General features: G+C 34.6%; 1 protein-coding gene across 1 annotated transcript; it reads left to right on the top strand.

Annotated features, from left to right (window-relative positions):
• The first annotated feature begins 7,239 nt into the window (after window positions 1-7,239).
• On the top strand, window positions 7,240-8,443 carry LOC137734309 (eukaryotic translation initiation factor 3 subunit K-like). Its single transcript, XM_068473599.1, has 4 exons — window positions 7,240-7,356; window positions 7,472-7,528; window positions 7,956-8,095; window positions 8,413-8,443. The coding sequence occupies exons 1-4, from the start codon at window positions 7,240-7,242 to the stop codon at window positions 8,441-8,443; spliced, it is 345 nt and encodes a 114-aa protein (XP_068329700.1).
• The last annotated feature ends 6,219 nt before the right edge of the window (window positions 8,444-14,662 follow it).

The raw sequence follows: 14,662 nt of genomic DNA, 5'->3' as shown, positions 1-14,662 counted from the left end.
TAAGTCTGTCATACACATTCCACAGTTTCACTCCCTGCACCATATAATACACCACATCAAGACCAACACTTCCAAACCTCTCAGCTTTCCTTAACCCCCCCCCCCCCCTTTTTTTTCTTCTTCATCTCTATAATTCTCAATTAGCCATGGTGGACAAGGAACAAGTCTGACCTCTAGACCCCATTACTGCCGACCAGCGACGACAATAAGGCTACTGTTCACTTGAAAAAAGCTGGACAAAGAAAGTTCATCAACTGCTATAATAGTCGTGGTTACTGTTGGAAATTATATATTATAATATTTAATTTTTGTATGAATGAAAAATAAGAGTCATGTATCATAGTTGAATTCAAATTCATGAGTTGTATATGTTCGTTGGAACTTTAGGCAATAGTCATAATGTTTCAAAAAGGGTGGCTTGAGTTCTATATAAACTCAAGCATCCCATCTGTCTAATAGAATCAAGAGAAGAGTTTTCTCCAAAGTGTTAGTAAAAATCCGAGTCGTGTTTTGAGAGCGGAATATGTGAAATTTGCCAGAGTTCGAAGATTGAAGTATTTTGACTTCGGATTATAGATTGTTGAATCCTAAGAGACGGATGCCTACCGGACTACAAGCACGCAAAATTTTATCTTTAGGACATTGCATTTATGCAAGCCTCAATCTCCAAGTTTGTTGGTTTTTCTAACTTTCTCTCTAGCTATTTATATTAATCTCATAATTGATGTTGTGATTTTTTTCTTTATGATTATTATCATTGTAATTATATTGTTATTTTTCATAGTTTCTAAAATTGCTCCAACAATCTAAAGACATAATCTTATATCTCTTTGCAATATTAGAAAATATGACAATTCTCATAAAGCAATGGTTAGATATTGGAAATAGAATATGTTGTGTTTGATGTAAACCCTAGCCCTCTTCGAGAAGGAAGATCACTACATCTAATGATGAAACTGAGACATGAATCTTCCCAATTTCAATATAAAGATTTAATTTGATCATTGGACTAAATGATGGGTTGTAGATTGTATATGTAGTATACAAAATGATAGAAGCATATTTATGCGACTTTGTTAGCTTATTTCCTTGCATTTAGTGAGTTAGTTTTTATTTATTATAGTGATTTAAGCTATTTTCGTGTGTTTGTAGGTTCAATTGGCTAATGTGGCAAGAAAAGGCAATTTGGAGCATTCTAAAGCAATTTGGGGCTTGGAATGATTAGCACATGTATGGAGTAAGGTGGATGGACGAATTTGAAGTTCAAGAAAGGCTAAGAATACGCTAAAGAGATGGAAAAATTAATTCAAGACAAAGAAGATATGGAGCTCAACAAGAAAGAAGGAAACATGAGCCAAACTTCCTTATTTTGTCTTAGCCCAATCCTAATCCTACACTACCTAAGTTCTAGCTGCCAAGGGGATCCCTAATTATATTAGGACACCTAAATATATGATTCTAGAAGGTTTAATCATAATTCTACAAGGGTGCCGCACCCTTTCCTTCTAGAAGACCATGCCTTGCTGTGCACTCCCTTTCCCTTTCTCTCTAAGATCCTGCTGCACCTTTCTTTCCCTTTCCCTCTTGGATTTTGATTTTAATTAGCCTTCTTCCTTGTGGATTTGGATTACAAATCTTTCTCCAAATTTAATTAATGCCATTCCCTTTTCCCTATAATATATGCATTCTACAGCACCAAAAGGAGGACCAATCATCCATTTCTCAACACAATTCTCACAACCCATCCACCACACACTTTAACCTACTTTCAAAGACAAACACCTTTGTGCCGCAACCTTGCAAGGAAGGAGAGGATAGCTTGGAGTCGTATCTGCCATTCAAGACTTTTTTATTGTTGGAGCGTTTCTAGGTGTATTCAATCTTTGGTTTTCAAAGTTTAAATTTATTTATACTTGTTTAATTGCGAAAATGAGGAGCTAAACTTGTTTTGGCTAGAGGAGAATATAAAGCCATGAACATATATGTGATATCAATTGATTTCATCCAATTATTGTTTCGTAAAACATGAATGCGATTTACTTATCTGTTTGATTGATAACTTATTCTTGTATGTTGATTAAGGAGGCCTACTTAGTTTGTATGCATGAATTTGATGCTAAAATATAAGGGAATTTCACCTAATCGTTATGAACTTATATTGGAGGTTGCTAGTCACAATCGTGTTAAGTAAATTCATGGCAGGAGTATCATGCAGTTCATAGTTATGAATGCATTATCAATGCTTATGATTTTCATAGAACTTAATGATCTTTGATATGTATCTCTATCATGCAGTTCATATAAGGAACTTGCTAAGAATAATTTGATTGTGTCGCTAAGTCCAATTCAATGAAATTAGGAAAATCTGAGAGTTAATTTGTGCAGTTCACGGTTAACTTGGGGCATTGTCATTCATGGTTTATTGGAATAATAATTGGAAATCGATTTGTATGCATTTGCGTCATGTGTGGAGAATGACCCTCTAGCTATCCTATCACCCTTTAATTTACCCAAATTTCGTATTAACTTGATTTGTTTTCTGCAATCTACTTAGTTTAGGTTAAATTCGTTAAAACAACCCCCCATTTAGTATATTGAATCTTTTTAGTTTAATTTTCGTCCAAACTTGTCTCTAGTTTATATTTTGAGTCAATTTGCTTGTTTTGTACTGTTTTGAGACATTCTAGTTTGTTTTGAGTCAATAGAGTCTAGTTTTCTATTTTTGAGTCTAGTTTAGTGTTTTAGAGTTTAAATTGTGTAGATTAGCATCCCTTCTAATCTCCGGCCTTAAACGATCCATACTTTCACATACTACAACTATCAAAAAGAGGGTTTAATTTTGTGTGCTATTTTATATCACATCACAAAACAACAAAAGATCGTTTTGGGATTTATTGATGATACATATCATACTGCAATACTTGAATTAGAATAAGTCTTGTGAATTTGGTAGTTAGAATTGCATGATATGAAATTGGGTTGACAATAGTATGTGATTGCTAATTATTCTTTGATGTCTTAAGGTACAATGATACATTACAAAATTAATTAGGGCGTCAAACTGCATTTGGTTTATATATATATTCATCATGTCTATGCATGGACAATACTGTTTGAATGATGCTTTAATATAGTACTTCCTTTTCCATTTTGTGCATGCACTATCTTCTGGAAGAATTACATGCTTATAAACCTTATACGTGCAACACTAATAAAACTGAAATGGGATGAGAATGGCGTAATTATTTATTTATTTATTTTTACATTAATAGTTGTGGCGTTTAAACTCGAGTCTAGACACTGACAGACATGGACATTTAGATGTATGCCTTGATTTGGTTGCTGCATTCATATGTGAAGAGTCTTGTGATTGGTTCATTGGGTGTTCTATAAAATATATGTGGTAGATGTAGAACCCCGTCATAATTGATCAATTAGAGATTCTAGAAAAAGAGGACATCGGTTTAATATCCATTTGAGTCAAGGATCTTGGATCATATAGAACTATGTGGAGGTTAATCTTGGGTCATTTAGAGCCGTGCAATGGTTAAGTTACAAAAAGGATGCAACTATTTGACAAATGGGTGGTCTTATAATGTGGCGGAATTGAAAATTGAAATCTGCCATGTGAGATTCAAAAGAAAAAAGCATGACATTTGAAGCGTTGCTTTTAACAGTGAAAGGGTATGACCTTTCCAACCAGTCATTACCATTCTTAAATATACATGTGTCATGGGCTGGTATTTAACCTTCTACATACCGATTACAGACTGGATGTATATTATCACACAGTGATAACAATTATTTATCTGATTTTTTTTCGAAGAGATGAATAAATTTCAAGAGGCCCATAATGGATATCATATATTGACCATATTCATATATGATGCAGCACATTCTGGAAGATTACTTAAGTAAGCAGTGTTTTGCTTCTTTGCTGAGGAGAGTTTTGCATTTGCCATGTCAACATGGAGAAAATGAATATTATTGAGTGTTATTCAAAATGATATCAATATAGAGAAATAATCTTGAAAGTGTGGAGGTTTTTCAGAAAGAAAAAGATGACACTGAAATTGTGAAAGACATTTCACAGATTTGAATTAGACATAATGATGCTTATTAAGTAAGCATATAAATGGACATGGCCATTGGGTCATACATGTTAGTCATAGTAAGGAAAGAATGAAAGCCGATAAGTGATTTTCTAATAATTTATAGTGAGGCAAGAAGGCCTAAAAATATATAGTCCATCTTAGTTGTTCCTTACTTCTTAAAGTGGATAATGTGATCGATTTAATGATAGCATTAAAAGAAACTAAAATTATGAAAGAAATGTGGGGGTTGGATAAAAGTAATTTGCTAATTGAACGACATTTAAGATGTCATCTCTTGTAATGAGTAATTGTTTAAGGTATGGCAAAGTTAGAGATATTCTTACAAATACCTTAAATGTGGGGCAGTTTACAAGTGCTTAGTGTTAGCATATTACTTAGTAATTAAGTCCTAATATAATTTTGAGGACTTAACATTTCAAACAATGCCAAACAATATTAATGATAGTCAACCTAGTGGTGGATCCAATTATTAAAGGTTAGACTAGAGAGTAAGTTGATCATCGAGGAGAATAAGGCTAAAGCCAACATAATTAATGAATCAGCCGAGCGGAAACCTAACTTAGTTGATTGGAGATCCCATGGTCTAAGTTCAATAGGCAAACTAGTTGGGCATGATTAAAAGAAGTTAACACACTATATACCTCATTCTTATGGTGAAAGAACTGCGTTGTTTGCAAATGTTTTAGGATGTGTATTTATACTTAATGACAGTGATATCTTATAAATAAGAGTATTGCAGAGTATTCTTAATCAGTGGTCACCTATGTGAGAGTAGAAGTGAGTCGCTTCTATGAGCATGTAATGACTAAATTCTCTAAAGCTTTTCATGAATCCGGGATTTGTCCAGGACCAAAATGAACACAACCGTATGAACCAGAATATATTAGGATTAGTGATGTGTGTTGCTTATTGTCACGGTTTACTGCTGCGGTGAACAATTCAAGATTCCATATCCACTACATCATCAAGTAAATCCGATAAGTATTCACTAGAGTAGGTTCAAGTCCAAAACACACATCTCCCGATGCATCTCTTGTCCGTCTATACTCTCAAATTCTTCCTAATTTTTCATTCATGTGAGGGATTGTTTGAAATTATATATTATAATTAATATTATAATATTTAATTTTTGTATGAATGAAAAATAAGAATCATGTGTCATAGTTGAATTCAAATTCATGAGTTGTATTTGTTCATTGGAACTTTAGGCAATAGTCATAACGTTTCAAAAATGGTGGCTTAAGTTCTATATAAACCCAAGCATCCCACCTGTGTAATAGAATCAAGAGAAGAGTTTTCTCCAATGTGTTAGTAAAAATTCGAGTCATGTTTTGAGAGTACGGAATATATGAAGTTCGCCAGAGTCCAAAGATTGAAGTGCTTTGACTTCGGATTATAGATTGTTGAATCTTGGGAGACGAATGCCTACCGAACTACAAGCACAAGAGTAGGGGCGAAATTCTGTCTTTAGGTCATTACATTTATACAAGCCTCAATCTCCAAGTTTATCAGTTTTTCTAACTTTTTCTCTAGCTGTTTATTTTAATCTCATATATAATTGATGTTGTGATTTTTTTTATGATTATTATTATTGTAATTATATTGTTATTTTTCATATTTTCTAAAATTGCTCCAACAGTTACTCCAAGCCATTGTGATCATAATACTAGATCTCATTGTGTTCCGTTTGAAGGAGCCGAAGATCAAGATGAACAAGGTCACAGTTACAAGGATCAATAACAACACAACCCCTAAGCTAGGCTCAAACATTTCACTAACAGCAGATGTATCGGTAAAAAATCCCAATATGACCTCATTCCGGTATAGCAACACCACCACCACTCTGTATTATCACGGCGTTATGTTGGGGGAGGCTCATGGGTCGCCCAGCCAGGCTAAGGCTTGACGGACTATGAGGATGAATATCACGGTTAATATCATCACAGACCGGCTCACGTGGAACCCCAACGTTAGGGCGGATATGGGTTCGGGATTGTTGACCATGAATAGCTATTCTAGAATTCCGGGAAGGTGAAGATGTTGAATATTATCAAGAAACATGTGGTCATGAAAATGAATTGTACTATTCGCTATTAATATTTCCAATCAGGAAATTCAGAACAAAAATGCAAGAGGAAGGTTAATCTCTAGGTTTCATTGGGTTTTTCTACTTTATTTATTTATTTATTTGTTGTGTTTAAAACACAGTGTAGAGAGGAGTAAGTAGAAGGAGGAGTAATAATATAGGTTTTATGAACATGGTATAATACTAATATCATATGTAAAAGTATTGAGAATGCTCTTATTTTTGTTTCCCACTTTTTACATATTGAATGTTTAGATTTAGTTACCATATGCATCGAACTCTTCTATTATTTTTTGGTATTATCCACACATTTATTTTTACTCTTTATGGAGCTCTTGTTAATTTATATTATTTAATATTCTTTAATTTATTCGATCTGATGACTAAAAATTAAAAAGTATGTAAAAAGTAAAAAACGAGTGTTTGGATAACGCACGCTTTTTTTCCTTTCCTTTATTTGTCAAATGATTAAGCGTGGTAATAGAAAAAAAAACATCGCCTGGTAAGATTATTACTCGTGGACTAAAAGAGCCTAGATAGATGAACATGTCATCCAACTGCACAAGGGAATAAATCCCACAGTAAATTTGCTCATCGGACGATGCACCTTTACCGCTCTGCGTATTGAACTCACGTAATGTAACTGACGGGTTACCAAACTTAGCAAAGTTTATTGGCTTCAGAGCACCATTTGGTACATGGGACGGGACGAAATAGAATGAAAGAGGCATTCCGTCTCATATTTGGTGCACCTAAAACGGGTGAATGTGTTGTTCCACGTAACGAGTTTTGGATGAATTTTCGTTCCACTTCACCCTCCCTGAAATGACTCGTTCCACATCTGTAGAACATAAAATTATAACCTCTCTGTTTCCTTCTTCTTCCTCCTGACTTCCCTCCGATGACATCTTTGCTTCCTCCCTTCGTTTTTTCTCTACTTTTATTTTGTATCGAAGCAAAAGGAAGATACAAAATTCACAGAAATAGATTATTTCCAATAATCAAAGCAAAAAAAATAAATAAATAAATCGAAGAATAATGGGAAGAGAGGTTCCACAGCAGGAGCAGGTGGCGCTCGTAGTGGAGCAGCTGCTCGCCGTGAATCCGTACAACCCTAACATCCTTCCCGATCTCGAAAACTACGTCAACGAGCAAGTATGCATCTCTCTCTCCATCTCTGTCTCTGTCTCTGTCTCTTCATTGACGGGAACCGATACTTGGGTTTGATTAATTTTGATTGAACGACTGGGTTTATTTGGTTGTTTTTCAGGTTTCTTCGCAAACCTGCAGTCTCGATGCCAATCTTTGCCTTCTTCGCCTCTATCAGGTAATTTGAGAATTGGGTTTTTAATTTTAATTGATATTTGTTTTAGAATTACTACAAAAGTGAATTCTTTTTAATTGGTTTATGTTTTGCAATCCATAATTTCCTGCAAAGATGAATGCTTTTTAATTGGTTTTGTTTTAGGATTCATAATTTACTGAAAAACGGAATTTTTAGTTGGTTTTTGTTTTAGATTATATAATTTACTGCAAATTCTTTAGTTCGTTTTTGTTTTAGATTGTATGATTTACTGCAAAGCCAAATTCTTTATAATTGGTTTTCGATTTTCGATTCTATAATTTTGCAAGCCCTGAAGAGTGATGAACACCTACAATACCGGTGGAAGCCTCTCAGTCTCTGCACCTCCGGCTGTGGTTTCATAGTCATTCAATCTTTTGGTTTTGTTCCGTTCAACACATACCGAATGCAGAATGGAACAATCGTCTTGTTCCGTCCTGCACGTACTAAACATACACGGAACCTTTGTTCTGCCCATCCTGTCCCGTCCCGTCCCATTCCGTTCTATCTCATCCCGTCTGTGTACCAAACGGTAAGGAATGATCCCGCAAGGTCAGTTAGAGGATAACGATCTCTATAATCATTCTCCGGTCACAGACTATGATCTCCGATTCGGTTAAAGACCTATTTATTTCGGACTCTCAATGGTACCATTTATTACATCTCTCCAAATTATACGGCTAATTAATTTGATGGACGAGATAGCAAGCCTCAAAACACTCAAACCACTATAGGCCACACATATCCTAATAAATCACCTTGAGCTCAACCCTTAATTTAGTACTTGGCCTTCAGCCATGAGAACTTTTCTTCTACCAAGAAACCTGAAGCTACTGAATTCTCATTCGTTTTTATGACTTATGTATCAGGAAGTTTTTCGCTCACGGTATATCAGTGTGACAATATTTAACATGTCTATTCATTTGCTGATTGTAAGAACACGATAGTAATTTTACGTTTGTGCAGAATACATATATAATTCGAATAAGTTACCATCTATATCTAATGTCAATATACTTATCCATTGTGCCATCAACTACATATATCATATTTCGTTATAAAGTATAATTGGATCAATATAAACATCGTTGATTTGAAAAAAGAAGTACCTTGCAAATCAACAAATAGGAAGATCGATGATCAAAAGATTAGAATCAAAATTTTCTGCCAAGAGAATTCTCTGATATCAGTTTAAACAACCACAAGATTCATTTAACTGTGCAGAAATATAAAATAGATCATGGGGTCTGTGAAAAATAAACCAATGCGATATCTCATTCAGCATGATTGAACTATTTAAACATAGGATACAACATCCCTTTTGTTTACTCCTTTATTTGATTTGTTCAATATAATATTGAATCATTGTACACCAACAGTCTTTTCCTGTATTTTACAGCCAGTGCATACAAGTCGATACTCGATCTTTAATTAAATAAAATAACGTATGTGTGATGACTTTGTTTCAGTAAACATTCTGCTGAGTCCATATTATACCATATATTTTACCTTATTCTTAGTTATAGTTTATTGGTTATTTTGGTACAATTTTGATACTTTGTTACATATTTTCAATTTAGGACATTCGACTTTCTCAGGAGCAAAACGTGATCAAACAGATGAATTTTGGAGTGATTCTAGTTGGAGGATGTTTGTGAGTCTTTCAAGATCATTGTAGCAAAATTTCAGATTTTTCTACCAAACCGTTTGACCATGGCAATGAAATAAACACCCAGCACACAGTTTTTCCAGATTGACATTTTTGGACGTTGTGGGTATTTTGGAGATCAAGATGGCATATTTTAAGGAAGATTCCTGTGAGGATTTGTTGGGGACGTCTCAAGCTTTCAAAAGAGACTTTTTGGGACCAAATCGGAGTTGATTTGGTTGGTCAAAAGTTTGATTTTTTAAGAAGTCCGAATTTCATTTTAAATAGGGAACCTTTTATTTCCTAGTTGTCTTATTCTATTATGTTTTCTAGTTTTTAGAAGACTTTTTCTAGGTAGGATTTTATTTTGTAGTAATATAAATAAGGCTTTTTAGCCATTAGGGTTAAAGAGTGGGAGAACGCATACACTACTTTGAAAGTTTCAAGTTTATTTTCAAGGTGTTTTATATCTATGTTCTTAATAATATTTTGTTTATGATTATTCGTAACTAGTTTCGCTTGCTAGGGCAAGGCCACGAGCCTTAGCAAGAATATGTAGTTTCTTTTCAATTTGCTTATGATATTATGCATTCAAGTTTTGAATTATTAATCATCGTGTTTGGAACTATTTATTTGTCTTAGTGATTGACCACCATTAGGATATTTAGAAAAGTAATTTGATGCAATTTTGGCGGAGGGTTGTCCCTGGAATTGGCGATAGCTTCTTGTGGTTAATATGTGTAACTTCTTAGGATGGACGACACGTCTTAAGGGTTATATGGTTTTTCAAAAGGTTTTCACAAAACTTAATGAGTCTTGCATGTTCACATTCAATCTGGACGCCACGGACGGGTTGCATGTTAGATATAAGTTCTATATTGGAAGAACTACGTAAGATTGTTAAGGTGATGACGGAACCCTAATGCTCAAATTTATTTTCAAAACTATTTTCTTTTGTTTTCTTTACTTTACCAATTTATTTAATTATTTTTAATTAAATTCGTTTTTAATATTTTAGGTCATAAAATCAACTTCTTCCAAACTTTGTTTTCAAATAATTAATTAAGATTTGGTATTTACATGAATTATTCATTCAATCTCTGTGGAGAATGACCTTGTTTGAGTTACTATACTATGATATTGTACTCTTGCAAGTATTTTTAAGTTTTTTTATCTCTACTTTTGCAGGTGCTAAAAATCTCTATCACATTCCTAACCGTATTAAACTAATCAATTTAGTTACGGTTGGTTGTAACCATTGCTTCCATGACTTTTTTCAGGGAGAACTTATAAAAGGTCTCTCACAAAACTTTCTCTTTTTTTTTAATTGAAAAACACTTTAGGCAGTTTTTTTTTTTTTTAATTATTATTAAGAACGTTTTTTGTATTATAAGAACCAAAAAAGAAAAAAAAAAAAAAACCAAAACAAAAAGTAGTCCTTTCATGAGGATTTTGAATTTAGAAGAAAAAAAAAATGTCCTTAATAATAATAAAATGTGCCTTTAATAATATAGAAAGTTGTTGCCACTTAGGACTACGGTTTAATGGTATTCCTCTGCACTGGTAAGTGAGATGTCTTAAGTTTGATTCTTGCCAAAAAAGAATTTGAACCACGGAATTTTTCATTTTGTATTTTTTGATATTTACAAATATCTATCTTTATTCCAATTTGTTAGATCAAGGATTCGTTGAATAATATCACTGAAACAATGTTCTTAAAACAAACTTGCTTATTAATAAGAAGAAAAATACTATATACTAGGGGTTTTTTTGGTTGTCAAAAGATGGATTTGTTAAATTATATCTTAGATTAGAGAGTCGACAGAGTTCGAACCCATGTCATGGTGCAAGCTAAGACACCTACATCATCTCAATAATCTTCAACCCTTGACAAGGATGCAAGACAAACCACTAGTCCCCTCCGCTCTCCGTCTGAGCAATGATGTGGATGAGGCTGCTCTTCAGTTAGAAAAAGACAAAGAAAGTTCATCAAGTGATGTGGCTGCATAACAACCACAATCTTAAGCCAAGCTATGCTAATCATAATTCTTACTTTCACTGGGTTCGCGTGAAGATCCAAAGATATAATTGAACAATAACAAGGATTCTAAATGCAAAATGCATGTCAAAAGCTATAGTAGTACTTTTACAACAGCAACAACAAAAAAAAAAAAAAAAGTAACAATGCTTAAAGAGGTGGTTTGCAATATTGGGTGAGACAAGGCTTTCAGAAGTGAACTTCAAAATATATAGTAAATCAGTCCTCATGGGCACATCAGAAAACATAAACATAAATGTTTTTAGATTTACAAATTGTGATTATGGTCCATAAACAGATATTAATTACCAAACTAAATGAGCTCAATTGAGCTCAATTAGGTCAACATATATACACAACACACAAATGAATCAAACCAATCAGACAAATAAAGTTAATTTCTCACAACCCGAACAAACAAAACACATAAATCAACTTTCTCATCCTTTCCTCCATTTTCCAAGGAACCAAACAAAACAATAAAAAAAAAAAGCCCCAATACTTTAATCGTTCCTGCCAGTGAAGAGAATGGCCCGGTTTCATCCTCAATCAAGCACTCAAAGATTTGAACCTTAAAGCTATTCGGTGGAAACTTCAGCCTACTAACTGGAATCTCTTGGTCGCTCATGATTGGTCATTAAGGCCTCCATCGCGAGAATATGAATCGCATGAAAGAAAACCCTAAAATCTGACTTTTGTTGTTCTTTATTATAAAGGATTGTTTTTGAGTTTTTTTTTTTTTTTTCTGAAGAAGAAGGAGAATAAATTTATTAAAGCTTGAACTTCTAATACAACTATTTCCCATACAATCAAAATTAAAGGCCTTCATAGCCGAAGTTGGAAGACAATAATCTCAAAAATGAGGGTCAATGAGGCCCATATGAGCTAATGCGTCCTCCACGAAATTAGTCTCCCTATAAATATGCTTCCATCTGATATGTTGAAACCAGAAGCCAACCATTTGATATTCCTCTATGATAGGCTTACTAAACTGATTTTTTTAGCCTAAAACTTAAAAATTGTTTTTTAGTTAAAAACTTTGAACTCAAATCCAAAAGGGCCATTAGTTTCTCACTCAAAACTGTTTATTTTTTAGTTCCAAAATGTACCAAAGCTTTTGATGCAATGGTTGTACAAAAGGGAGCAGGATATTCTCATCTTTTAAAAGCTTAAAGACCCACATGCATTACATACACCTCGGAACTCACTACACTTACCCGGTGTACTCCAAGCAAATGTAGTGAGTTCAGAGGTGTATGTCATGGGTGTGAGCCTTTATGCTTTCAAAGGATGTGAATTTCCCGCTCTCTTACAACCATCGCAACAAAAAAATTTGGAATATTTGATGCGGATAAGGACTCTAACAAAAAAAGAAAAAGAAAAACAAACTCAAGAAGAAGCCGGAGGAGAAGTAGAGACGTCTGAAACTTAGGTCCATCGGGTCCAGTGGTGTTGTTTGGTAGGTCGACCTGGTGTTGTGGTCCGTAGTGGTGTGTGGCTTTCTTAGTAGTGGGTTTCTAGTTGTCGTGTCCGGTCGGTATCTCACTGTGTATTTCTGTCATGATCGATCTTTTGTTTTTCTGATGTTATTGTAACTCGGTTGCAAGATGAAATGAAATAACATTTTACTCCTTTTTTTATTGTTGTTATTTATTTGTTAGTATTCACTCTTCCCGTTTTTTGGTTTGTGCGTTTTTCTTGTAATTTTAATGTTATTAATTTCTCCCTTAAATCCGACGCCCAGGGATGAGGATTTGGGAATAAAGTTGCTTTCTTTTTGCTGAATTTGAAGATTTTTGTCACTGGGATTTGTGTATGGAGATTTATTGTAGCAAAAACCTCGAGTCAGGTGTGGAAGCTAGGGTTTTAAATTTAATAAGCCGAACCAAAATCGCTGATTTCTGGTAACAAGAAGGAAATATGGAATTTCAATTACTTCATTATGTCCATGGCGTCCTATCATGCGGCAGAGAGAACTTGCATTGTTGTGGTTGGTGTAGGTGGATGACAGTAAGCTCTTAACTCTTCGTAGCTTTGTTTTGGTACATTAATTAGTTTGGAGATTTAGATAATTTATTTTCTTTAGATTTTTTGTGTAGGGTTTTCCGTTGAGTTAGAACTACTTTGGAAATTTAGTCCCTCCACCTCCACTAGTCCAGTTTAATTGGCATCCCTCAATTTGTGAATACAAAGCGTCTAAATTTCTGCATGCTTTCGATTCTCGCCGTGTTATTGGGTTGATTGGATTTGATAAGTGCTGCAAAGCAGACCAACAAACTTGAAACAAGCGAACAGGGAAAAAGAGAAAAAACGCTGCTGCACACCTGGAAGGCTGTTTTACTATCTACAGTGAAACGCAGAATAGGGTAGATCTCCCAGTTGCCATCCTCCAAATTTGTCTCTAAACATCCAATAACTTCCTTTAGTCAGATTCCACAATGATATGTTGGAGACCTCTCTGATTTGCAAACTTGCATCCCTCCAAAACTGCCATTGCCTCCACTAATAACGCACTGGATGCTTCACAACTGTTCATTGAGCTGGAACAAGCTCACCAACATGGTTGCGAACCACACCACCCACCCATGTCATCGGGGAACCCACTTGCCAGCTAACATCGGCATGAACTTTAAGACTTGGGGAATGAGGTGGCACCCAATGATCTGTTACTATTCTACTTGCCCTTTCGATCCTATGCTGCGGCCTCGTGCATTCCATGGCAGATAAAAATGCTGTAGCAGAAATAGAATAGGGTTTTGTATCATTTAACACCGCACTACATCGTGCTTTTCATATTTTCCACAGCAGATAAAAATGCTGTAGCAAGTGAATGCAATGTATGTCAAGAATCTCCGGTTCTCGTTCTTAGTTCGAAAATCTCTCTCAATCATCTACGAAAACCAGGCATCAGGAGTAGTGATCTCTTGCCTAATCGTTCTGCAATTTAGAACTCCCCCAAACCACACAGGTTCAACCCAAGGACATAAGAAGAGCATCTGCTCCACCGTTTCTACTTGCATTCTGACCTCATTTTCAACAGGCCCTTAGAAGTTGCCAATGGATTCCTCGTAGCCCTCCATGCACTTGAAATGACGTGGTGGAGCTTCAAGGTGCCAAATTCATTTCCAAATACTTTATAGCCAATGCATATAAAGTCAAAAGTCGCTCTTTAAAATAAACAAAATATAATAACGTATGTAAGCGTCTCTAATTAAACTAATCAATCCATTTACTTATGTTTGGATGCCGACGTTGCCTCAATGCCATTTGATTATTTCCAAATTTCTGGATTCGAGGACTGCCTAATCCAACTTTGTTACATCAAGGAACATCCGTTCACCAAATTATAACATGTATATTAACACAAATTATTTAATAAACGGACATGTATACATGACAATATATATAATTGAAATGTTTATTAGGAGCGCAA

Source organism: Pyrus communis, chromosome 5 (genome assembly GCF_963583255.1).
Source record: "Pyrus communis chromosome 5, drPyrComm1.1, whole genome shotgun sequence".
Lineage (NCBI taxonomy): Eukaryota > Viridiplantae > Streptophyta > Magnoliopsida > Rosales > Rosaceae > Pyrus > Pyrus communis.
Note: the sequence above shows the minus strand (reverse complement) of the source record. Positions and strands in the feature narration are given on the sequence as shown.

What these genes read in the sequence shown, in the direction of transcription:
- LOC137734309 (XM_068473599.1), top strand. Translation starts at nt 7,240, where the DNA reads ATGGGAAGAGAGGTTCCACAGCAGGAGCAGGTGGCGCTCGTAGTGGAG. An exon ending in AAAACTACGTCAACGAGCAA is followed by an intron (nt 7,357 to 7,471) that starts GTATGCATCTCT and finishes GTTGTTTTTCAG; the next exon opens with GTTTCTTCGCAAACCTGCAG. An exon ending in GCCTTCTTCGCCTCTATCAG is followed by an intron (nt 7,529 to 7,955) that starts GTAATTTGAGAA and finishes TACCGAATGCAG; the next exon opens with AATGGAACAATCGTCTTGTT.